At 39.6% G+C, this 26,502-nt stretch overlaps 1 protein-coding gene across 5 annotated transcripts in view; it reads right to left on the bottom strand.

Annotated features, from left to right (window-relative positions):
- Positions 1-26,502, bottom strand: part of TRIO (trio Rho guanine nucleotide exchange factor) — a 257,834-nt gene that overhangs the window by 195,286 nt on the left and 36,046 nt on the right. Inside the window, exon 1 of one of the 5 annotated variants that reach the window (XM_030041603.2) lies at positions 5,699-5,801. The exons of the other annotated variants lie outside the window; for them this stretch is intronic. Within the exon in view, the coding sequence (XP_029897463.1) occupies positions 5,699-5,756 (58 nt within the window). The 5' untranslated portion in view covers positions 5,757-5,801. Of the gene's footprint in view, positions 1-5,698; positions 5,802-26,502 lie in introns of those variants that run through there. 5 annotated transcript variants of the gene reach the window in all.

Here is a 26,502-nt window from a genome sequence, read left to right as displayed (position 1 = left end):
AAACTCCACTTACTCAGCTCCTTCTATGTTACTGTAATGAGAACAAGATTAACATCTTGCCTTCGCTTTCATCCACTTCTGTAAATGGATATACATTACTACAAATGCAGCATGTGCGCTTTCACGACTCTGGTAGGAAGCATACTCCCAAACTTGGCGCTCAAAACCAGGGAAGAATTTCTCACCAGCTCACCTATCCTCAAGTCATGAGTAAATTAGCTTCAAACTCATCTTTATTAAGGATATGTAGGTAGCATATGCGATACTGAGACAGACAAGACAAAGCAAGCAGCTCCTAATGCTATTTAGGACAGAAGCCTATAGATGTAACGTTCCAAAGGCACTCAGGTACCCAACTGTTTGTTTCGACAGCTTTAATAGTCACATGCATATTCAAACAATTGATACCTACTAAAATAGTGTCAAATTTCTTTGGGAACAACAGTTACTTGAAAGTAGGGGCACTGCATTATACTCACAAGTGTGGTAATCAAGTTCTTCCATTTTTTAAAAATCACATATGAAACTCTGCACTTTTTACAGACCAAACTAGACAAAACCTACTCAACTTGACTGCAGCTTACCACTTCCTACTACTTGCCAGCACAACAAATCCAGTCTAACAAATACTTGTGAGCTCCCACTATTCCATGCTCAAAAGTTTTAACATCAAATCTATGGACTCCGATATGGTTGCACTCATTAAAACATGTAAGTGCAGACGGTTACTTTTCTGTTAGCACAGGCAGCAAGTATTCACCCATCAACTTTATCCTTCAGCCTTCTAGAGCACGGACAATACGAAGGTGTTATATGCCCAGACTATCCACCCATCTACCTCTATAACACTACCTGCAAAATACCACCACTAGCAAATGTTTTCCATATTATTTTATTTCAACAGAGGGCATTTGTCACATGGGCATGTTCTAGCATCTCTGATCCATGCCTTTAAAGAACATGCTCAGACTTACCAAGTGTTATGTAGTATGGTGTAGATACCATGTGATACCATCTGCAAATCAGGATAACGACAATGATTCAAGCACTGTAAGTTACAATATTTTAATTAAGTGCACAAAACCGACCTAATTTAAGCTCAATTACAATGGGTTGGTTGGTCTCCTACAACACTGACTCACTCTACACAAAATTCTAAATGCATATGATTTCCTGGAAAAGCTCTTTGAGACAACAATAGGAGCTAACATTTTAATTGCATTAAAAAGCAGCAATGTACTTTGGCATGTAGATGAATGCATTACTTCAGAAGTCTACAATGTATTTTAAAAGCACTAGGTAAGATTTTAACAATGCCTCTGCCTTCATGTCTTCGGCTCCTGACATGATTAAGGATACACAAAGTTGCCTCTGAAGATTTTAAACTCTAAAACCAATTAGCAGTCCATAGGTGTACTTCTAAATGACCTAGCAAGCTTAATTAGGAATATTAACTTCTGTAGAGTGGAACAGTAACAAATGTGAAATTAGATTTCTCTTTAGCTGTTTACATCTTTAGTTTATTATTGCGCCCCCCCCCCCCCCCCCATCTCATCAGATTAAAACACAAGATTATGGCAGTAGTACAGCACAACAACAGTTGATACATTATTTAGTTTGGCAAATATTTTTATTTTTACATGTTATTAAATGAGAAGCATTCTCTACTAAAGTGCTTTTGGTATAGAGCCACTTTTGTTGTAGATAAATCACGCGGCAGCATTCTTACTTGCTTTTGAGGTCCAGTACCCTGACATCCCATTCAAATTGCCAAACTCCCGTATCTACTGTTATTTAAAAGAAAAGCAAAAAAAAACCCTGAGAAATTAAGTCATGTCAGAGGTTTACTGAGTCTTTTTAGCCTGGCAGCTATTGAAAGCTTGAACACGGAAGTAGTATCACATCCTTTTCCAGCCCAAGTCATTTGGATATTTAAAAGTGTATAGACAGATAATGGATGTATTCTGGACTCAGCGCAGGTGAAAGTGTGTCAAGTCCAACATTGTGTTACAGAGCACCCAGTTAGAAGACTGCAAGACCCGGACTGCGACTTCTCCATAAGACTTCCCCAAAAGTTTTGATAGCTGATACATCACAACAGCCTCCCTTCATGCTTGCCTAACTAAGCACAAGTGTGTATGACCAGCATCGCCTAGTACATTTGATATACAAGAACATTTGTACTAAGTCCTTCATGCACAGTTTTCCTGTTATCAACAAAGCTGAAGTTTATTCGGATGTATGAGGAAATACCTTGAATGAGTCCAAAATGTTTCTCAGGCAGGGCTGGTATCAGAAGCTTAAGTTGCCTACCAAAGCAGCCTGTCGCTAGCAGATGCGAGATAATCCCATCCTTACACAAGGCCTGCTTTTGACCTCTTTCGGTAATTGATTGCCATTAAAATCACTTTTCAAATGACTATTCTTACATCCAGATATTTTGAACTGTCATTCTTCAAGCTCTTGGCTCAATGACTTTCTATGGATGTAAGCTCCCTGACCTTACCGGATTTTTTTGATCTTTCCAATTTAGAGCATACTATTCCACATTAAAGATACTGGTATTTAAAATTTTGACTTCTCACAAAGACTTCTAATTAAATGTGACAGTCACATTTATTGTGATTTCCTTTTTTTTGTTGTTGAACTGAGGTTTGAAATAGCTGATGGTTCTGAGCAACAGCCCTTTATCTCCACTGAATATTTGCTTTGCAATATCCAAAAAAACGAATCACTCTTAATTACAATTATAGCAAGAAATGCTACAGAGCCTCCAGATAGGAAGTAAAACCTTCCAGTCTGCTTCCATCTTACCAGCTCAGCCCCGTGTTGTTACTTGTTAGCCTATCAGTACCTACCAGCTGATTACAACTGAATTAAAGGCTTAATTATACCAGGCATTGTAACTCCTTCTATCAAACATATTAATGAAATATGATACAGTTAGGGTAGGCAGGAAGTAACTACTGGCAGTCTGTGGACTAACCATGAAGACCTAGAGGAAAGTTACTTGTAGTTACTTATAGTTTTCCAAAAAGGAGATACTCCACTGTTAAGCCTTAAGCCTTAATCCAAGTGCTAACTCAGAAGTCCACTATGAAACTAAGGTATTTTAATTTTCTGGTACAGACACCTGTGCAAACAGTTATTGACAGCTCATTAAATGATTGCGGGGGGTATACTTGTGTGCGTACATGTACTGGCACACAGCACAAGCCAAGGAATGGGTTCTGTCAAGTTCCATGCAATCGCACCATCAAGGGCATAATTGAGTGAATATTCCCTTTTGGTAGCAGTGCCAGCTTAAGCCAGAGTTTTATGGTAATTACAAAAAGCAGGCTGAGGATTCTTAGTTTGATTAACCACCACCACGTCAGTAGTCTGAACAGAGGCTCCCATCCATTAAATACTGCTTATCAAGTACAGCTGTCCATTGACAAACTGGTTAAAAATAAAGAAGTTGAACAAATAGAGATCTCCCCGCTGAAATGGACATGTCATCTGGGAGAAAACCATTTTAGGGAAGTTTCAATTTTAGGGAGAAGAGAGAATGATATACAGGAAAATTTCAACATAAATAGAATTCTACACGACCTCAAAAAAGAAAGGCTATTAAGACTACCATGGAAGAGACTATCTATCAGGAAAAGACTCTTCACAAACACAACCCAACACCCAAGACAGGCAAGTACGTAGACTTCCAAATACAAATTTAAAGCAGGACAGACAGTTGAGGTAAATACAAGGTGAAAGAAAACAACCCTTCGGTTCAAGGCAAGAGCTTACAGACTTACACACGTAAGTCAAATATCTGTAACCAATTTTGCACATTTTGGCTATTGTTAAAAAAATGTAAGTTGAAATACTCATCTTTGCCTTCCTTAAGAGAAGACTGACTGACAGTTATAGGTCAACATCGAGGCACTCCATCCACATGGGTATGTGCATCTCCAACAGGAAGACACAGGGACATCAACAGGCATCCTTCTTCCTAACACACTGCTCCATCAAGAGCAAAAGAGTATGAACTTTAAAACATTGAATAAGCTGGTTGGAGAGCTATTTTGCTCTCCAACGATACAAACAATACAAAATACTTTTATAGTAACAGCCATGAAAATCTCTCAGCTACACAATGAATTTGTAAGAAACACAACTGAATTTAGAAAAAACAACTTTCTAAGGCTGACAAAGTAATCTATGATTGAAGAAGTTACCTTAAATCAGATCTATGTTTAAATGAAGGAAATGCAATCTAGTGTTTAAACAAGCATCTAGACAAATTGTTTATGGAATCATCAGTATTTTACCTCTGAGTGAAACTCTGCAAGTTCTCTTCCAAAACCCAAGTTAAATTAACCAACTTGTAAAGTACACAGAAACCCGTTCAATGATTTCAATTGTGGAATAGTCTTGAAAGGAGAGCCTGTATTTAGTCCAAGAAAAGCATTTAACTTACTGAACTTCTAAGAAAGTGACTGCCTATAATTAATATAAATCAACGTATCACACAGTAAAAGAAACGTATAATGCGAACTACTAAAAAAAAAAAAAAAGAAAAAGAAGAAAGGAGTCCCTTATGCTTAAACTTATAATCAAAAAACGAAGACAAAATATGATCTACTTATTCAATACATGCCTGGTATCTGTGCACACTTACAAGTACAGAAGAACAGAAGCATACTAGTGAAGACTAAGAGCTGGCTCTAGTACCAGACCATGGAGCTGATCCAGTTCTGAAATTCCAGCCCATGAAACAAACAGAAGATGACTTAAGTTAGATAAAGCAACTGCACCCATATATTTCTATTCAAGGGTACCACACATTAGAAGGTCAGCTGTGAGTTTGATTTTTAACATACTGTGGCCAGCCCAAGCAAAGGTAACTAACTCTATGTCATATGCCAACTAGAGTCTTCAACTGGGAAAGATCTTCAGCAGTCCTTGTTTCCAAAAAGAGATAAAGAAATTTTTAAGGGAAGTATCATGGAAACCCTGCATTACAATAAAATTAACCTGAAGCAGAAAAGAGCACTTGTTGGAAAGCCACTGGAGGTTATGGATCAAATTACAAAAGCCAGAATTACTGCATTACACTAGTCAGCTACAATGCCATCCTCTGAATTGTCACTCTCCAGAATAGCAGCTTTAGAGCAAGAAAACAACTGTGTTGCTACTGGCTCAAAGATCATGTTTGAATGAATAGTTGTTCCGGTGCTATTTTGACACAGGTAACCATTAGCTTATCTGTGTACATCCTTATCTCCAGAATCATCTTCATTTACTCCAAGTGCTATTCGCCCTGAACACACCACAGGCATTCCTTCTTCATAATGAGCTCAGTATCTGCATCTATGCTCCCTTCAGCAGATGACTAATATTACAAGCACACTATTTTGATTGACACCTAATACCATAGCTGCCATTATCACTTACATCATGCTAAAACATGAAGTGTTACCCACATCTATTTGGAGAGTAAAAGAATACAGAATTGCTTTGACACATTGTCAAGAAGCACTGTCAAGCTTCACCCACCATAGCTATGTTTTCTGTTCTCCATCTTACAAGGTCATTAACTAACATATAAGTAGAGAGGATTCTACCATATTATAGCTACACATTCAATTTAATTTTTAATATTATGCAGTAACATGTCATTACAAGACAAAGTTCAAGAAATATTCAAGTGACTTACCATTCAGAAGTATCAGTACCCCAGTTTTTTGTTTTGTATCCCATTTATGAGAACACATTGTTCATACCCCAGAGGCTCAATATGCCTGCGGCCAACAGAATGGATAAACTAAACGATGCTTGGGAACAACGGCAAATTAAATCCTTATCCCTTTATTAGGAAAAATGAATCCTGATTTCCAAAACTCAGATTTGAGTTCAAGACCCAAGTGAATTTGATACAGCTTCCATAACTGCTAGGTTTCTATCTTCTCCAAGAAGCTCTATTTCCAAGTCAAAACATTTTTCAACTAGTCTTGTTTGAGCAGTCAGATGAAAAAAGGTAAAGTACATGTTCAAAATCCAAGTCAGCTTTGTCAATGTGTATCTTCTGCCTGTGCAGTTTGCTTGACTGTCAGTTTGCTTAACAGTTGCTCTGCCCGAATTTACTACCAAATAGGCTTTGACAACGATTGCTATTTAATCCTATGTAATACCCAGATGCAACTGTTCCCAGATCGGAGGACAGTTTAAAAACACAGTCTCCACCCCAGCTACATACAAATCTGGAGTCATGCACTAGAAATCTTATAGCTGCAAAACTCAACAATAGAAAGGACCACTATTGCAAGTAAAATATCTTTTACATATTTATTTATGACAAGCAAATGATTATGAATAAGACTTCTAATTCCTTATTTAAAATTTCAGTTTAATAATCTGAACTTTCTAATGTTTGTGCTTTAGGCAATGACATTCCAATAAAACTGAGCAACAGAGTTCACCCCCTGAGTGTCTGGACTTAGGCCGCCCTTCATACCGTACGCCACAAACAGCAAAACCTGAAATATGCAATGCAATGCCCGCTCATCTGAACACAGGCCTACTGTTTCAACTGTAGAAATTCAACACTAGCTAGACATTCACTAGCAATTCTCAGTTATTATTGCCACCTTTAAAGCTGTCAACTTCAAGGATCTGCCATTTTTTTTTTGGTTTTGGATCATCTGTAAACTTAATCCTATGCTTTGTTTTTATGAATTCTACTATCTAATCATCACGGTACAATAATAAACATTTGTTACATAAAAAGCTTCAGTGTACATGAGAATTTGCTAGCAAGGAGATCCCACATAAATATATAACAAAATGTAGAATTTTTTCCATAATCATTTCATCTCTGCTTATATTTACATGAAACAGAATCCTTCAGTTATCCCTGAACATCCACATCCCAGTTTCTGAAACACTTATCCTCCTGAAGAATATACTGCCATGACCTAAATGAAAGTTGACATACACACTGTCTTAGAAAATTAAAACTGAAGTGATACATTTAGAGTTTATCCTGATCTCTAAAACACTAGAAAATCCTTTCCATAACAACACTAAAAAACCCCTATCAACACCCCATTATTCTGTCTAGTTACTACTCTACAGATATAAACAAATAAGGTGAACAGTTATTAACTGATAAATTTATCATTTCAACATAACACATACCTAATATTTAGATAACGCTCTACCTCAACAATTTAATTAAGAACAAACTAAGCATTAGTAGGGGGACTAACAACTCCTGCCTACAGCACCAGATGATAAAACGTAAGATAAATTACAGAGGAGAATAACAAAATATCCTGCTTGATTTCACCTTAAAGATATGTAATGCTCCATTATTTCATCATCTCTAGTGAAAAAGCCAACATACCTGAATAATAACATGACCTATGGATTTAAGCTTAACGCCAGCTGTGAGTACGAGAGATTACTGCACTCAGTTAAAAGAAACTGGCTCATCTGGGTTGAGTTGGCAAACAGAAGATATTAAAAAGAAAGTAAAAATTTCAGTTTAATTGCCATTTTCCAAGGCTGACTGACAGTGTGTCACAGTGACACAGGGCACACACGTGCTAGCACAAGAAATCCAGGCCATAACCGGAGCACTTCTAGGCAAACTGACTCAACGTCTCTACTGCACGACAGCTCTGGTGAAGTGCCACATCTCATCAGGCTACAACTTAAGCCTTATTCACAGGCTGTTGTCTTAATGCTTCAGGAAAAGCTGAATTCAAATTTGGCCTCTGCATTACCTAAGTTACCCAGTTTACACCGAAAAAAAAGGAATATGCTTATTTGCTTTAAATTAGACATTGCCACTTTGGTGCTTAAAGAACTCAAAGACATTTAAGATGACGACCCCAAATTAAGACAGTCCTTTCTCTCTCATTGTAATCTGGCATATAACTCACTGCTGTTCTGTACGGCAGAAGCATTTGGGCAGAAAATATTCCAGCTTTCCTGTCAGCACTGGTCTTCCACAGACTTGTTTAACAGCATGTACAGCAAAACTAGGAGCAAGACAGATAATTTCCAGATTTCTGCATACATTTGCCAATACTTCATGAACCTTGCCTTTTGTTTCCAGGACTTCCAAACAAAGCAGCATGAGTTTATTAAAGTGCCTAACAGCAGATTAGCTCATTAAAAAAGTGGTATGAGTAGGAAAAGCTTTTTTTGAGCAAATCAAGAAAGACAGGATCCTCTTCTACTATTTTGCCTGTGCTCACCACGTAACAGAATGCCTCCCTGATGTGTGTATCAGAAAGTGTGTCACTGACAGTTAGTTATAGGAACAGGAAAACATTTGATCTGTGTCACAGCAAGCGTGTCAATCTGCAGCACTGATACCTTTCCTGACAGACATCGGACACGGGCTGTCCTCATTGAGGGCCACTGCGATTCCATGTCAGTCTGCTACACAAAAGGAAAATTACTAACCCCCCTTGTTCTTCTTCAGGAAATGAGAGTACAAAGGAAACCAACAAGGAATCTCTTTTAGCCATTTCCAGACAACATGCCTCTAACATGACTCAGGCACTTGAAACGAGTGTTTTGCCATGAAACACTGCTCCATACATCAGCAATTACTTCAGTAAGACTATGCCAACTATGTAAGCAATTCCACTTATAACAGGATGCCAGGGTTTACTGCTGAATATGAATGCAACTCACTGTGACAGGCCAGTAAGGACCTACGTAGTACTACACGCTGGCCTCACCAATATCGTGTGGGTAAACCTATCAAAGAAACAATTATCCCCCAAAGAATTGGAGAGAAAGAAAAAAAAAAAAAAAAAAAAAAAAAGGCAGCCTATACACACTACCTAATTCCACGCTAAACACAGGCTACATAGGGAACTCTTTCATTCGCAACGGCAGGCACATTTGGGCCAGGCCTGCAACTGTCGACTTCTCCCCAGCAACTGCCTGGCACAGCCCCAGTGCTCCCACCATGGGGACAGGGAGGACGGCGTCCAGTTGCGCCTGCCTGTGACCCTGAGGGACCACCACCACCACCACCACCAGCAGCAGGTCACCCGCTCCTCGGCACACCCCGACAGCCCGCAAAGGCACAACGCCACACGGTCTTCTAACAGCCTGCGTACCTACAGAAAACAAAAGCACATGGGGCAGAGTAAAAAAAAAAAAAAAAAAAAAAAAAACGTTATTAACTGACGACTGTCCTCGTTTTCTGTATCCTTTCATACAATCTCATCCCCATCCTCATTTTCTACTTTTTCTTGAAGTATCATTGCAGGATAAAATTCACGGAGTTATAAGTTACAGCTTCATTTTTCCTAATTAAATTTCTAAATCATTCTTTTTAGTTTACATGAGTACTTGAGAGAGAATTGGATTTAGGGGTAAGTGGTAAACTCTTCAGTAGTCATAAAAGCAATTCTCATTCTCCAAGTCTTTTTTAATATTAATCCTATTTAAATTTAATTCTCAGCATATTCTTGCTCAAAACTATCCGTTCAGTGCTGGCATATCTGAAAATCAATTATAACTCATAGTACTACACATCTCACACTTCACCTTAGGAAAATTCCACACACTTAACATTCAGGCAGTTTGCAGAATTAACTTTACAGAGGCCTACATGCATAAAGCCACCTGAATTTGAGCAGGGTTGTGATGCTGCCCAAGTTTGGGATTTTTAGTATCCTTTTGTCACAACCGTTAACTGCAGCTTTAGTATCCTGCCCTTAGAGCTAATGTTTACATGTCAGACTTTTGTAGCTTAAACTTGCACAGGAAAGCATACAGGATAGCAAGGACCTGTAAGCAGTTAAACTGGGTAGTCTTAAGACATTTGTTTTTAACATAACAAGATACTTAGATTTATGTCTTCACCTACAGTTCTTCACTGACATAGTAGTCCATGATTTCCTCTCCACCTGCTGCATTTCTTTCTTAAGATTGCTTCCTTTCACCAGGCGCTGTCCTGCAGCTACATCCATGATGCCAGCGTAGAAGCGAGTTCCCTTTTCTGCCTCAGTTTTCCAAGTGATAAATTTTCTTCACTCACCCAATTGGAGAAACAAAATTTCAACATCAGCCAGTACTTTATGCTGTCCTTACTGCTATCTTTAGACCTATGTTTAACCAACTATACTTTAAGGTCTTAAGATGCTAGTGGATATTCAGATTCTCTCTGCACCCTTTAAGTGAACAGAAGCCTGTAACTTCAAACAAGTAATCCAAAAATTCTCAGGTAAGTACTACAAGGGCACCTGAAACATTTTAGGACCCTGAAAGACCAAGCAGCTCCTGTTGGCTCTGTGTAACTTGGATAGTGCGTCCAAATACATAATGGCTTGGACTGGAAAGAACTTTGGGAGGCCCACAGTACAATCTCCTGCTCAAAGCAGCATCAGCTCTGAGGTCAGACCAGGTTGCTCAGGGTTTAATCCAGTTGGGTCTTGGAAACCTCCAAGGGCCATATTCCACAGCCTCTCTGGACAACCATTCCCAGTGCTCAATTACCCTTACAGTGAAAACCTGCCATGTTTCAGTTCATGACCATTGCCTCTTGCTCCTCCCACCACGCGCATAAAGACCCTGACTTCTTCCCAGTTCTAGGTATCAGAAGGTTACTATTAGGTCCCCTGAAGCCTTCCCATCTCCATGTTGAACAAGCCTAGTTACCTCAAGCCCCCCTTACGTGGCAATGGCTCCAACCCAGCAGTGTCGGTGGCTCACCAGCTGGACTCAACACAATATTCCAGATACTGAGCACAGGGTGAAAATTCACCAGATCAATCTACTAGCTATGTTCCAGTTAACATAGCCCAGGATGCTGTTACTCTTCCTCACTGCCAAAGCATACTGCTGGTTCATGTTTAGCCTACTGTCCACCAGGACAGCCACGGCCTTCTACGCAGAGCTGCTGTCAACCACTGAGTCCCCAGACTTTATCAATGCAGGGAGTTAATCCATTCCACGTGCAGGACTTTGCATCGTCCTTGTTGGATTTCATGAGGTCAGCGCATAACTCTACCCTGCCTAGGTCCCTCTGAATGGCAGCCTGCCCTCAAGCATATGGACTATACTCCCCAGTCCGGTTACATCCACAAACTTAACGAGGGTACACTGTCTCCTCCTCCAGGTCACTGATCGAGATGTGAGACAGAACAGGGCTCAGAATAGAGGAACTCCACTTGCAAAAGGTACAGATGACTCATTACCCACTACCCTCTGAGCTTGACGATTCAGGCAGTTTTTCACTAAACAAGCAGTCTACCTATCTAGATCACAGTGTCCCAACTTGAATACAAGGTTGTTGCTGTGGGGAAACCACACCAAAAGCCTTGCTGAAATCCAAGGAGATCATATCCACTGCTCTCTGCCTTATTCACAGACCCAGTCATTTCATCACAGAGCGTGATTGGGTTGGTCAGGCATGATTTACCTTTGGTAAACCCATGATGGCTATTTCCAATAAACAGCAGCACCTTCACATGCCCACAGCTGACTTCCGAGTGGACTTGGTTAACGATTTTTGTGTGGACCAAAGTGAAGTTGACCAGCCTGTAGTTCCCTGGGTAATGCTTCTTGCCCTTCTTGAAGACGGGTGGAGCATTTGCCGTCCTCCAGTCATTCAGAAACTCCTCCAATCTCCATGACTTTGCAAAGATGATAGAGTGTGGCTATTCTAACATCAAGCAGATCTCAGCACCCTCAGATGCATCCCACCTGGTCCCATGGACTTTGCATGGGTCAAGACTTCAAGAGCTCCCTGACTTTAGCCTCTTCCACTACTGGTCATTCCTCTCCTCCCCAAATCCTGTCTGTAGGTACAAAGACCTGGTAGATCTTCTTGACGGAAAAGAAGGCATCGAGTACCTCAGCCTCATCTGCGTTGATGGTAACTAAGTCACCCACCCCACTCAACAGCAGGCACGCTTTTTCCTTCTTTATTCTTCTGCTGTTAATGTAGCAGCAGCAGCTCTTCTTGTTGCCCTCGATGTCCACCTCTTATTTCAACTCTGGCTGAACTTTTGCTTTCCTTTGCGTTACTACCTGGCATTTTTCTTGCAGATAAACTGATATCATGAACTTTCTTGGACTTCACGTAACTCACTGTCTCAAGAGCTTTCCCCTTGAACTGACTGCTCCTAAAGTCTAATTTATAATTGGGCCTGTCGATGCAGGTACAACATGACCATCTCATTGTGCACCAAGACATTCCTTGTTACTGTTTAGTTTTCACAACCTGTCCCAAAAATCCCAGTCTACAGATCAACTTTGTACAGTTACCACTGAGAACCTAGAAATACATTTCCTAAATGTACTTCTCATTCTTGTATTCTTATTTGCTCACTGAAAAACACCCAGAATACCGCTTATCCTTAAAACAGGGAACAATTACAGGAAATGGTGGGATAAGTAATAGCACTATTTTCAGTATGGTGGAATAACTCAATTCTAATTCTGCTGGAGTAACCTCTCTGACTGGAGACCATCTGCAATCAAACTTTGAGCTCCTTTATGCAAACAAAATTAAATGAACATATTAACAAAGTCACTGTTAGGATTGCATATTAGCATCCAAAGTTCTGAGTTATTTTCCTCTTCAAGTGAATCATCTCAGAAAAACCCATCTATTTATCACACTATTAACCTTCCTGTTACAAATCTAGATGATTGCAGCAAACAAGTTGTTAAATAGGAAAAGATGCCAACAATATCATAGGCCTATAATTTTATCTCTGAAGAAAAAGTGACAGAGGAAGCATTAGCATTGTAAATATACAAAGAAGATCTAAAGATTCTTTTATTGACCATTAAATCATAGCAATGTTTTTAACAATTAAATCTTGAGCTAGCCACTGAATCATCAAGTTCAAAACATGGGTGGTCAACCTGTCATGTAGAAGGTTGTAATAAAACATCATAAATTACCATAAGATTATTCACTCCTGTCAAAGCAAACCCAACAATTTAGCCATTTGCATCCACTTCCCTTTAGCAATCTTCTGCCAGAGGTTAACAGAGAGAACAGCAGCTCTCTGTAATTTCAAACATTCTGACAAGAAAACCGGCAAATCCTGGGTGTGTGTGTGAAATGTTGTTTGTGTCCTTTTTGCATATTTAAGTTTAACAAGCCAAAAATCCAACAGATACAGTCATAGCCTGTTTGGGGAATGTAGTGAATTTTTAGACAAATAAGGCATTCTACTTGGGAGGTTGAGAAATACAATAGATGTAATGGATGGTTAGATCAAAAATGCTATGCTCGCAAACTACAGCCCACAAGAAATCATCTTTCTAGGAACACATCTATCCTCCCTGACTGAAAGAAAAGTTAAACAGCTTCTAAGAGGCATTTTGACAAATAGGTGAAACTACTTTCTTCTTTAAAGACAACTGAAGTCAGGTGCTAAACAGAGCATTTGCTTTGGTTTTGACCACAGTTACTTCCACTACTCCCACAAGTAAAACAGCAGTAGGAGCCCAAGCTGGATCAACTCTGATACTGCCATTCGTAATTACATTGCCATTAATCAGCGCAGGTGTCACAGAAAGCATAATTACACTGATGCTTCTGCTTAACACAAGCACTTCAAGCTAATATGATTATGATACGTTTAGTTGCACTTCATTCCAGTAGCTTCATACTCCTCTTGCCAAGTTGCACAGGGGAAAGACTTCAGTCTTCCAAATACTGCAATTCAGTATTGGGAAAATCCTTCCTCATTGTAGGTGATCAAATACCTCAACTAATTTATAGCTGGCAAGTTTGATTATCACAGAGAACACATGCTTACAAGCTTCAGGTCGGAAACCCCTTCAACAAACCACCCATGAAAAATTACTTCTTTTAGCTGAATTTTTGGAAGTCAGTGAAACGATACTATTACAGCTCTGAACATATACACCTTTCCTTTCATTACTCAACTTTTTCCACCCTCTCAAGAGATCATCATAGTGTAACATTTCTCAGTTTAGTTTTTCAAAGGAAGCTTTTTCCATCATGTGGCAACCCCTACAACGCAGCAATTGTAGACTCTGGCCCAAAGCAAAGGAAGGGTGCTCACCTTGCTTACTCCAATTGCTCTGCTGCAGGGGCTTTCACACTGTAAACTCCCAGTTCAACAGAGATAGCCACATCAAACTGCCCGTATCTGCGTTCTCGTTATATGTTTAGAGGAACTGATGCATTTCAAGTCCACAGAAGTGTAAACATGACAAACCAACAAATCACCATAGCCTCATCTACAGTGCTCATCTGATGGACTAAACACCTAGTTTAGTTGCATTCCTTGAGAACTGACAGCAAACTATCAGGTCAGCCCTGCACAACAATCCTGCCTGCAACATACAGTATTGTTTTAAAATGAAGAACTCAAATGTCTTTTCAGGTTAGGCTCCTCCACCTTCTGGATACTTGGAACCTTCTGTTTCAGCAGAAATTTCTCTACCATCTAGCTTTCCTTCTCATCCACTTGCAACTAATATCATTTAATTTCCTTTCCATTAAAACCACAATAATCCACATTAAGGAGTTCAGCTCACCACATTAATCACAAACATTTATTCAATTTATTTAAAAAAAAAAAAAAAAAAAGAAAAAAAATCTATTTCACTTGCCACTGAAATGCATCTCTTCTGCAGAAGTTATATAACTGGAAATATGAATTCTGTCCAGCTAAAATATTTCCAAACTTCAATATCAGACCTGACTTAAAAACGTGTTGATGATAACTTGTTTTCTAAAACTTGTTTGTCAACTGTAAGAATGCTATAAATGCTGACATTGTTTCTTGCATTTAGTGTTTCAAGCATCCTGAAGATTAAACTTCAGTTAATTACTTTTATATACAATAGGATTCTATACATATACAGAAATTATTTAACCTTCACAAAAGATTTTAATGGAGCCGAGAAAGGCATTTAACTTCTATCCCATTGAGATGAAATATATTTAACTTTGGAAATTAACATCAGCCACCAGACCATGCTGTACAGTAATGCTGCAGAATTAAGAAAAGCAAAGCCAGAATGGCAGTGATCTTTGTAACACTGCAACTGAATTTGTCAATGGTCTCCCTGCCTTAAAAGCTTCTTCTGTTTAACAGTTTAACTATTTTTATTGGAAATTTCAGATCAAATTGCAATAAGAGATTGCTTCTGGATGTGTTTCAGAAAAATCAGCAAGGTTTTGTTTGTTTGTTTGTTTTAAACAGATAAGGACATAAACTAACAGAAATGTCTCAAAAGTGTCTACTTGTGGCAAGGGCATAAGGTGTAGTCTAAAAACAATTCAGGAGTTCTCCTGTTCCCCCACCCAAAAAAACCTCTTGGCAAAATTTATACTTTGTAACAGAGATGAAGTTAAACATAAATATTTGTGTCAAATTGCTACTCAGAGAAAATGAATTTAGGTCTAGAGGTAAAAATTACACTAAGAAAGTTCTTTAATATCTTGAAACACATAACATGCAGAACACTTCAATTGAACTTTCAGAGACTAATTTTGAAGTGTGAAGTCCCAACCACAACATACATGCTATCTAACATTCAGCTCTGCATGTCAGATGAGCATGTATTACTAATGCTTAACAATTCTGTGTACACTTAGACAGGTCTACATAATTCTTTCCCAGTTTTTCAAGGAAAGCTGCTCAAACATGCAAAAATTCTCTACAAACACACCTGCAAATTTTCTATGACATTTAACCAAATCTTTGGTTAAATTAAAAAACTTCTAAGCTAAAATGCCGTTGGTATTCTCTACCTTATCAAATATTCGCCCGTGTTCAAGATGATGTCATGTTCACAGTGTAAAGATCTGCTGATTTTGTTTTATTTTGGTTTTTTTATTTTTTTTTTTAAGCAGAGGAATTCAACTAGAATCTACAATATTTTCCTATGTCTTTATGGCAGTCAAATACTAAGCTTCTATGTACTCTTACCATCATTTCCTAACCTTTACAAAGGATCCCGATTTTTCTAAGTACAGACTCTTTGAACTATCAACTTAAAGGACTTTTTAAATCATCCAGAAAGGGGTTGACTTGACAACTACGCAGATTCTTTCCACACTCACAAATTAAGCACACAGTACAACCTGTAACATAACTTAAATACAGTTCTGGTGGTATCAAGCACATCAAGAGCCAAGAGGTTAGTTTAGCCTTTATGTCCACCACCGCTACTGGCCTACATTATGCCTTAGGTAGTTGTGCCAGTTGCACCAATTTGTGAAATGATGCATGTACTGTAAGCAAACCTACAGAGAGCAAATCTTTTTAGACAGGCTAACAGCCATGCAATCATGCTGCCATGAGCTGAAAGATGCTTTCATTTCACTCTGACACATTAGAGCATCTCACTCATGCCCCTGCATCAATGGAAAAGGTTATCCAGTCAAAACAAGATTTCACATTTCTCCAAAATACTTAATAGTTGAACTGACTGATTTTTTTTTTTCTTAATGCCCACTTACCAATTAATAAATTGATTTTGGTTTAGCCCATACCCAGACTTTGTGGAATCCAAGACTCCTTAAGGTAAATTGAGGTTTGAAAAAAACATTCTAACTCCTTGACCAGAGAGATTAACTCCACATCCTAGCTTTCACCAGTCAACTGAGAGGGTCAGACCTGATCAAAAGCAATCCACAAAGGTATTTAAACATGACAAATTCTTATACAAAGATATATCTGAGTTAACACAAACTCCATTTCAAAGAGTTCACATGAGAAAAAGGATGCAAAGAGAAATCAAACACCTACCTTTGAGCTTCACCTAAATATATTCCACCCCCTCCACCCCCCAATAGTTTCTATTTGAATTATTAGCAAGTTTTTTTCCTTGGCTTACCATTGTGTTTTAGCTGAAAAACTTCTGAAATTTCACCGAGGGATGGCGGGGGGGGGGGAATCATACAATACTAGAACTGCATGGATTGTCATTTATAAAGGTTAGTGAAGACCTGCATTTTTATTGACCTATAGCCAGCATGCACCTTTCTAGGCATTGCTATACTTCACCAAGACAATCATTAGACAAGCTATATAAATTCCCAACTGAACTAGACAGCCAACAATTCCTTTTAAGCAAATGGATTTCGTGTAAAATTCTCTGACGTATGCGAAGATGAAAAAGCTCCTCATTACAAGCTACACAGGACACATTAAAGCCTGGGTGTAAGTTTAAACTCATTAAGACTGAATTTACTGGTTATGAACAGGTGGAAAGCACATTTATAAACTTACAGTTTTGCACCTCTTGCCTGTATCTATCATTCACAAAGTTCTTCCTTCTTACACATTCTTACACTCAATTGATAAACAGCATTTATTTATAAACTGCATTCTAAGCTCTTCTATTTAAGTCCCAAAAAGAACTCTGATGATTAGTGATGGCATATGTATATATGTGTATATATATGTATAGCATGCAGACGAAGAGGGTTCACACTTCATCCATTTTCCATCAGAGACCTTAGAGTCCAGAGCCATAGTAGCAAGTTAGTCCAGAGAACTCCAGCATAAAAATAAAATTTAAAAATAAATAAAAATTTACCTAGATTTCTGCCAGGGGCAAAGTTGGCTTTTGCACACATTATTTGTCACTTCTTTGTTCAAAAGTCTGTTTATAGGACAGGCCACAAACCATACAGAAGGGACCCTGAGCCTTTCTCATTTTTCCAGAACTGGCCATTTATTTACTTGACAGTGTTCATAGTGACTGCTCCAGAGACTTCCAACAACTCAGTCACCTTCAGCCATGAGCTTGACTCAACACCAGCTTTGTCACACACGTGCCTATCAGTCAGCAGGACCAGCAGCAAGCTTAAGTTTAACAATGCAAAGGGAAACCCACCAGGCATGCAGTGAGGCCCAGAGACTCGAGTCCTTGCCTCCTACTATGGTTTTAAAAGTCTTTCACACCGCGACACATTCTGAACTGTTAGCATCTTCTGTGGCTTTAGCTTGCACCTTAACATGATACGTCAAGCATAGTTGTTCTCGAGGTAGCAGTAGCCACTGTTGTTTAGTTCACCCTATTTCAGTTTTAAAAGATTTCTTTTTAGACTTAAAAGATCCTAAGAACTGCTTGTTGTTCCTCTCACGATATGGCCAGTCAAGGGCTTGCACAGTTAAGCTATCTAGATAGATTCAGCTTTAATCTACTCGAGCTAGGCTGAAACACTGCAAGTAAAACAAGGCCTACACTACCAAACTACATATTGGCACTGAAGTGATCAAAGAAGCATCCAAACTATTAAGTTGAGATCTGGTTTTCCTTGGAATCCATCCTTATTACTGTCAGCCTGCCCATCCGAAGAGACAAATTTCTACTATTGCCAGACAATTTAAAGCATTCACAACATTTGTTCCTGTGGTTTTCGTCAAGTTCTCACAGGGCTTCTAGATCATTTAACACGTTGAAGAAAGTTGAGTCACTCTTAACAGAGCCAGAGCTCCCTTCACAATAACAGGCTCAAACCTAATGTTGACATAAGCTTCCAAATACAACAAAGATTCCGGAGAATTTTGCTTAGGAGGCTGATACACAGATGCAAACTGATAAAGAACAGGCAAAACTGTCAAACCAGCATCTTGGTACAGAAGCGTAACACCACAGTCCACATGTTGGTTCAGCTTTTCTATTTGCCTCCCTACCTACACGTTTGTGTACAAGGAGGAAATCTTTACAGACAACTATCTTTTCAGTTTTCCATACCACTGCATAAGAGTTCAAGAAGTTCAATGCCCAAATGTCAACAATTCCACGAAGACCATTCTCATTTCAAGGAACTTACAGAGGTCATGAACTGCAGGTATAATAAACAGGCAGGGAAAATAAGAAGAAACACCGCTTTGCCCCCACACACACACCTGCCCCGCACCCAATTTTCATTGTCTTCACCAATACATATCTAACCATCAGCAGGCATCATCTTCCATCTAACTGGTCTGATTATTATAAATAGCTATTATCTATTTTTCTTTGAACTACAGCCTAAGAAAGCTTACTCAGAGTGATTTTTAAGCTGGTTTTAGCACAGAAGGAAATGAGGAAGACATGAAAATATCTGATCAGAGGGAATAAGGCTGTCACAGCTCTCCTTTTTATTAATAACAACGGGGGTACAGTTCTGGGTCGTTAAGTACAGCACCAACATCTTCTCCCTTTCCCACCTTTAACTGAAAATGAGGCTTCACAGTCAAAAGAACTGTCCATGAACCATTCACTGGATAGGACACGAAGCCGAAACTGCGTACTTTATCCCCATAGTACTCAAGAACATAAAGTGACGGGGGAGCCACAAACTGCTTCAGCTCAGAGCTCAGGTAAATGCAAAAGGCCAGTACTCAGACAGTATGCACACCTAAAACTACATGTGGTAGTAACAGCATTAGTTATGCTTCCTGCTTTAATACACAACACAAAAAACAAAACTGTCTTTCATTTCCATTTCAGGCTGGCAGAAATACAGAATTTGAGCTAAATTTCAGAATTTAGCTTAATTGACATAGCTTTTCTTTTTGTTTCATGTACTGACTTGAGTAGCTTTCCAGCACTGCTAAGGAGTCCAATCTTCTTTTGTGCATTGTGTGTTGCAGTTAGATCCTGTCACTTACCTTCCCTGGCAGCTTTTCGCTCCTGCTGGAACAGCTTTCATACAAGTTTTCATCTGTCTGCTTCGACTGTATTTACAGACTGGATTTCTCAAGTATGTTTTCCATACTTTTTCAATAACAACTTACTTTCAAAATTCTTTTTTAAAAACCCCTGAAATCTCTTTAAAAAACAACCAACCAACCTAGAAAAATCTGCTCATCTTCTTTAAGAATGCTAAATACATTGGTAGGTAGAGCTTCATCCTCAGACAACACCCTGCTTATTGGAGATACATCTTATAGGGAAAAAATTTCTCTGCTATTAACTGTCCCTGTAGACATATTTTCTAACTGATAATATTGCTCAGATCTTCCTTTTTGCAGAATGTTGGCAGTATTTCAAAAGTGAGTCAGTCTCTTAAAATACATATTGCATCACTGTAGGGATACCGTTCAAGAGCCCACTTAAAATTTACATGGAACATTCTTTCTAAAACCTATTTCCAGAAAGTTAATGCCCTTTGAGAGCAGAGCAAGTGTTTCAGCTACTGGCTCTCAAGGAGCTCCTAAGCACCAGCTAAAGCGATGCAACAGTTCAGCTATCACAGGCAATTAAACAAGCCATTCATGTTTTGAAGATCACAAGCAACTTTTTGGGAATGGTTCTTTTTTTTGCAAGATGCCTCTTCACTGGGTACCTGACTAGCCATATTCCTGCCATGTTGCATATTACTTCCACTCAACCTGCTGATACTAAGCTGTCAGTTGCTCTAATGTTACTTTCCATATCTCAGTGTTGTCCTCTCATGCTACTTTCTCTATAATCAGCCCACTGATAAACCAACTTGTTCTGACTTTAGCTTCATCCCTTGATGCCTCTCCACTCATTAGTTACTGCAAAAAGCAAGAATACACTAACAGAAAAAGCATAAAACCCCTAATGCCCTATCAGTGTTAAAGAAACAAAATGGCAACACAGCATTTGGACACCAATGGTGCTGAAACAAATTAATGCCAGTTGCTACCGCTAAAGTTATTGGTGACATCAATTATCAAGAAATCTTATCTGAATGCATCAATTGCCAGAGTAATGGATAGCTTGTTTAGCTGAACTCAGCCAGACCTCACCCTAATAGGCATGGCCTACAAGGACTTTTAAAGCAAGAAGAAATTAGATCCCATCTATCTGCTCCACTCAACAGTGCTGCAATCCCAAACAGTCTCTACTCCCCATCAATGCTCAGACAAGTTAAGCTATCCACACTCCACACAATTAAACAAGTCAGCTTTCAGCCAGATAAGCAAAAGGAAAGCACTCAAATGAAGCCAATGCTCCCTTCTGTCTGCAGAGGAACTACGAGCATTTGTGGACATTTTGCAGCAGATGATCAAGACTGAATTAGAAATACCCTCTGCATGCCACGGATAGTTTCATTTAAGGGCTGCAGCGATGCTTACAGAGGGCATCTCAACCCATTATCAAGGCACAATAAAGTCACTGACACAGTATAGCATTCTCAGATGTCCAGGCTCCTCCACCTAAAATGGGATTCAGCTGAAATACATGGATATTTTAGAAGCCTGCACAAGCTAAAACTCTACAACTACTCATGCAGACCCCTAGAGCTGGGAGTCAAGCCTTCAGACAAGCCCCATCATGAGACTTTTCTTCTCCTTAACCGGAGCGAAGATGCAGACTGTGGCTGGTGGATCCCTAAGCTGATCTAAAGGGCCCGTGTCCCCAGCTGCTCATTCCTGCCCCTACACTGCTCCCACTGTTGTGCCAACAGAAGTATTTGTGCAGCTGCGTGATGAAAAGCAGCAGGGAACTGATCCAGCCAAAGAGTAATCTGCTGAAAAGACTGGGGGGAGGCAGGCAGGAGGGTCTTACACTGAACTCAGTTTTGTTCAAATCCAGCGTGCATAGGAACCAGCGTGAGCGGCCAGGAAGTTCAATCTGGCACTGTTTCCAAATTGCAAACTGAATTATAGCCTAAGGTGAAGATCCTTTTTATCCTCTTTCTCAGCAGGCTCTTTCTGCTGAGTGCCCAATCAGCTTTAAGACTTCTTGCCACCCTAAATTATGGGAGCTGGTTTAGTTGACGCCCCACTCTTGTCTCCTACGCTAACCAAATCCTGCCAACAGCTTTCCTACCAGTGTCACAAAAGGAGGCTTTTGGAATGCTTTTCCCTGCAGGTCACTTCAGCTAGGATACTTAACTCAACAATAACCTTAAAACAATGCTTAAAATGCACTTGCAGCTCTCCCTGGCAAATGCCTGCAAGTATTCCGTTTACAATATTTGTCGCTTAATTTTTGGAACTCTACATTACTGGTACAAAGATGCAATAACTACTAGTCAGTAGAAATCACAACAATTTGTATTTAAACCTTTTATTCCTCAAGTAGCAAAGAAAAATTGTAGAGATTCTTCTTATTCTATGAAAGATAAGAGTAGATGACCAGAGGCTGGGGGAAAGTGATCACAGTATCTACATGCAGCCCACTAGAGCTGAGCAGCATACAACTTTAGGGCAGCACAATTAAAACCAAGAACTATTGGGAAGATTTGAGCGTAGTTTTTCAACACCTTGTAAGAAACTTAAAACAACAAAGTTTAAATAAGATTCTTTTGAGACCTATAGGAATAGCAGAAAAAGCACAAAATCTTGGGCCACATGCTTGCTTTATTTCTTTACAGAATTACATCAAGCCTGCACATCACAAGGCCATGCCCTATGTAGTTTCCCTGGATTGCCTCACAGCCCTCAAACCAGTATACCATTAGCAGATCCTTACAGTCCTTTTACCTACACATGTATCCCCTATGCTGCAATGAGGCCACCAAGTGCTGAACGGCTTGTCAAGCTGAAAGCAAAGCCACAGCAGAAGTTGTCCCCCTCAAGCACGGAAAGAGAGCCATGAGGAAGGGACGGGAGGAGAAGAATGCAGCGCTGGATGGTGGTTAACTCCGCAACCAGTGCAGCCACCTCCAGCTGCTGCTCCGCTCCTGTTCATCACCAGGAAAACGATCAGCAGCATCCAAGGCAAAGGCTGTAGGTGTGACTCCATCCGGGCAAGGGAAGAATATGCTAAGGAAACAGTGGAGATGCGGGGCCGGGGAGAGGAATTACGGGAGGGGAGAGGCAGAAGAGGTCAAGCACGAAGGAGGTGCATCGAAACTGAAGGTGTTGGGGTGAGAACAGATGGCAGACCTTGAGTCAAGTCTTCACAGCACTCTCGCTGCTTGGCAATATATTGAGCGACAGCATAAAGAGTTAAACTGTGATGTGGTTGTTTTGGGTGGTTTTGCTTTTGGTTTGTTTCTGCCATGTTTTTAGCTAGTCTTAGGCTCACAAACTAGTGATTTTCACTAGTGCACAAACACTATTGTGTTTCTTCATTTTTCCTCTATTTCCAGGTTACCATGCAAGCTAATATTTGACCTCAGACTTGTAGTCTCCTACTTGCCTGACAACTTTCTCATTTCAGAAAGGGTGGGCAGAAACATTTCAGAGTATCTTCTTATTTACATCAAATCTAAAATCCCTCAAACACAAACTTTATATTAAGTCTGTGAGAAGACCTCCCTATTGGAGGAAAGGAGAAATTGTAGTGCAACAGAAGAAACTACTCCTACGGGCAATAATATGAGTTACACACCAGGCTTGTTCTACTAACAAAATACATTACTTCCTTCTTCAGACTAAAATAATCTTGATGTAGAAAAAGCTGTCAGCTTTTTAGGATCAACTGATTCTAAAAATAACCTTTGTATAACATATTCAGATTTCCCCTCCATTACAATAAGTTACAGCTCCAGTCTTAATTTTATTCATAAATTTCCATTTCAGTTGTGCATTCTAGGAACATAATGCAATGCCAGAAATTTGAGTGATAATTTTTTTTTTTTTTTTTTAAACAGAAATATATGTTTATTTCTGCTGTTGTTTCCTCATACTACAGGGAACAAGATGACCCTACACTGAAACTCAACAAATCTCATTTTGTCCTTGCGAGTGTATCTATTTAAACAAAATCTTTCTTTTTAAGAACTTCAGTATCCTGGCCTATACAATGGAACAAAAGTCTAATTTGTCCCAGTTAAAATCACTATCCTGACTCAATTATAAGACCTAGAACAAAAAGTTTGAAACAAATCTAAACAGCAGGGGATAAGGGAGAACCCCACCTACTCCAAACATCTTCAAACACCTACTTGCAAACCCGTCAAAGTTCCCCTATTAAAACAGCAACATGAACAATAAGGCATTGAAATGAAGAGCTGCGGCAATTCATTCAAGTAAGAGTGCCTTGAAGAGACTTTTCTAAGGGCACTCAGCAAATAAACCAAGCAAATCACTCAGTAGTATGCTCCGAATAGCTAGAAGTGTGATAAAAAGTTACCCTAGCAATGAAGAACTGATCCATGGCTAACTTCTCCCTACAGTTCTCTGTAATTCAAGTCATTTAATAGGGGAAGGCTTCTCAAAGCCCTAAAGCAAAAGAAGTTTCCTCTTGATCACACTGCCAAATCTTTAGTCCCACTCGAACAAGGCAGGCTGCTAGTCAATCTAAAGCATCTCCAAGTAGCCAAACCATCTACATCAGGAAGACTACGCACCTGCCTTCTACATGCTTTTAAAACCAAGAAATGAGACCCTTTACCCTCCCTCCTTCAAGGATCCATTACCCTTTTACAGGAACTAATGCTAAAAGCTTAAACCATTTTACCCATTTGCTAGCAGTTTTTCTGCCCTGTTACAATTTCAACTGCAAGATTAGAAAAGCCGATTTACTAATTGTCACTGAGCCACTGAAAACGATTCCCCACACACTAGCACTGTATTAGTGTTTCTACACTGCTAACAGTGCAGGCGTATTTTTACTTCAAATACTGCCCTTCTAGGTATTAGAGTGCTCAGCTGGCTTCCAGGTTTAACTGTACAATGGATTAGGAGACAGGAGATGCTATCTGCAGCCAGAACACTAACAGCTGTTCCTGGACTGTGCTTATCGCTGACATAAGGATCTCAGATGGAGAACTCTATCGTAGCTAAGAAATGCACAGCTTCCTCCTTCCCCAAATGCCCAAGTTACATTTCCATTGTCTGATAAAATTCGGTAGACCTGTTGCTACTGCATAGTGCCTTCTCTTTGGATTTAGGAAAGCATTTCATGCAGTTCTAACAAGCTGTTTGCCAGTAACTCAGACCTGATGTATCCCTATCTGCCTTTATCTAGCATGCAACCCAAGGTTCGATGTGACAACACTTTTGTGACAAGCCATATGCCACAACTCAGCCAGTAAAATTTAGTATTTTTTCCAAGTAACTTCTGATTTACACTGAATCTTCACATTCTAAATCATAGTAATTTTAAGATACAAGACTCAGGATTTAGATTTCTTTCTACAAACTAAACCGCTGAGTATCTTCCAGCTTTTGCCTCCCAAAGTACATGCAATTTCTACCTACAGAATGCTTCCCAGCTTGTCACTTGGTCAGAGCTCTCTTTAGTACCCTCTAGGAGACCTTCACAGGCTTTGATAACGGCAAACAATCTTAAAGACAAAGGAAGACAGCTTCCTTATTTACCCTCACACTAACAGTTTTTGCGCCAACTAGCACTTTCAAAATAATAGTAATTCATATCACTGTATATGAGTTACTGGGGATTGCAGGTGAACCGTGTCACAGATAAGAGAACCAGCTCTGAACCAGCATGATCAAGCTCTGGTCCAGAATGGATGAAATATATGCATCATCAAGCAGATGGTGCTCAGTTATTTCAAGGGTCAGCTTAGATCCAGAAATACCAGCCTTTTTAATTTATGAAATGTCTGTCTGATGATGGCTTACAGACCACAGCAGATTCCATTCAAAGCCAAACTTTGGTGTGAACCCTGTGCTCTGAGACTAAGCACCTTGACTGAAGACACCACCTGAGTGGAAACAAACCATGCTAATTAGTACAGACTCAACCTCAACGCTGTTGGATCTCAACCAGTTTCAAAGAGCCACAATACCCCCTAAGCCAGTAGTTGCTGAGAAATTTTATAAACAAGAGCAAATAAAATTCTGCTAGATGCAAAATAACCTCTGTGTTGTGTAAGCATCATACTACTCCCACTGAAACCCTATTTTTATAGGGGTTACTTCATCCCCTGCCAAGCACTTCCAGAGGGTCACTGTGGCATATACTTTTGTCTCATGACCAGACTAATACCACAGGAAGATGCAGGTGAAAAAAATCAAGGATAACATGTGCTGAATATCATTAATCAAAACTGGCTACCTAATGCCATTTGATTCTACAAGCATTAGACTACCTAAGGCAACAAAGCAACGGAACATATATTTCATTACACAGCCCACATATTCCTCCTTTCTTCCTGTGAAGCCACTAGCTATGATTACACTACTCAGCTTCTTCAGCTCTGGTGTGCTGTCTATCAGACAGAACTTGGGTGCATCATCACTACTCCCAGTAGCCTCTTTGTACAGTAGTGCAATTAGCACATGCTTAACAACAATTCACAAGATAATAACCCTCCCAGTCACAGAAAGTCCCCTTGGAAAGCAGTCATAAGTGCCTCCATAATGCTATTGACTGCTCCTGACTGCAGCTTACCACAAATACCAGCAACTTGTACTATTTCACCAAGCAGCTTTGAATCATGAGCAAGTTAACCAGCCAACAATCTTCAAGCTTCTGTTGACAAAAGCAGAAGCAACAGAATTGAGAGGTGGGCAGAAGACTGTCTCATGGCAAGAGACAGGGAATCCATACTCTTTAAATCAAAATGCTAGCTATTTAGCTACAAATAAAAGTAATGAAGCTCCTCACCAACAATCTCCTACTGTTTTCCCAGATATAAAAAGTTACCTATTTCCCTTC

The sequence above is a fragment of the Aquila chrysaetos genome, chromosome 18 (assembly GCF_900496995.4).
Source record: "Aquila chrysaetos chrysaetos chromosome 18, bAquChr1.4, whole genome shotgun sequence".
Taxonomy (NCBI): Eukaryota; Metazoa; Chordata; class Aves; order Accipitriformes; family Accipitridae; genus Aquila; species Aquila chrysaetos.
Note: the sequence above shows the minus strand (reverse complement) of the source record. Positions and strands in the feature narration are given on the sequence as shown.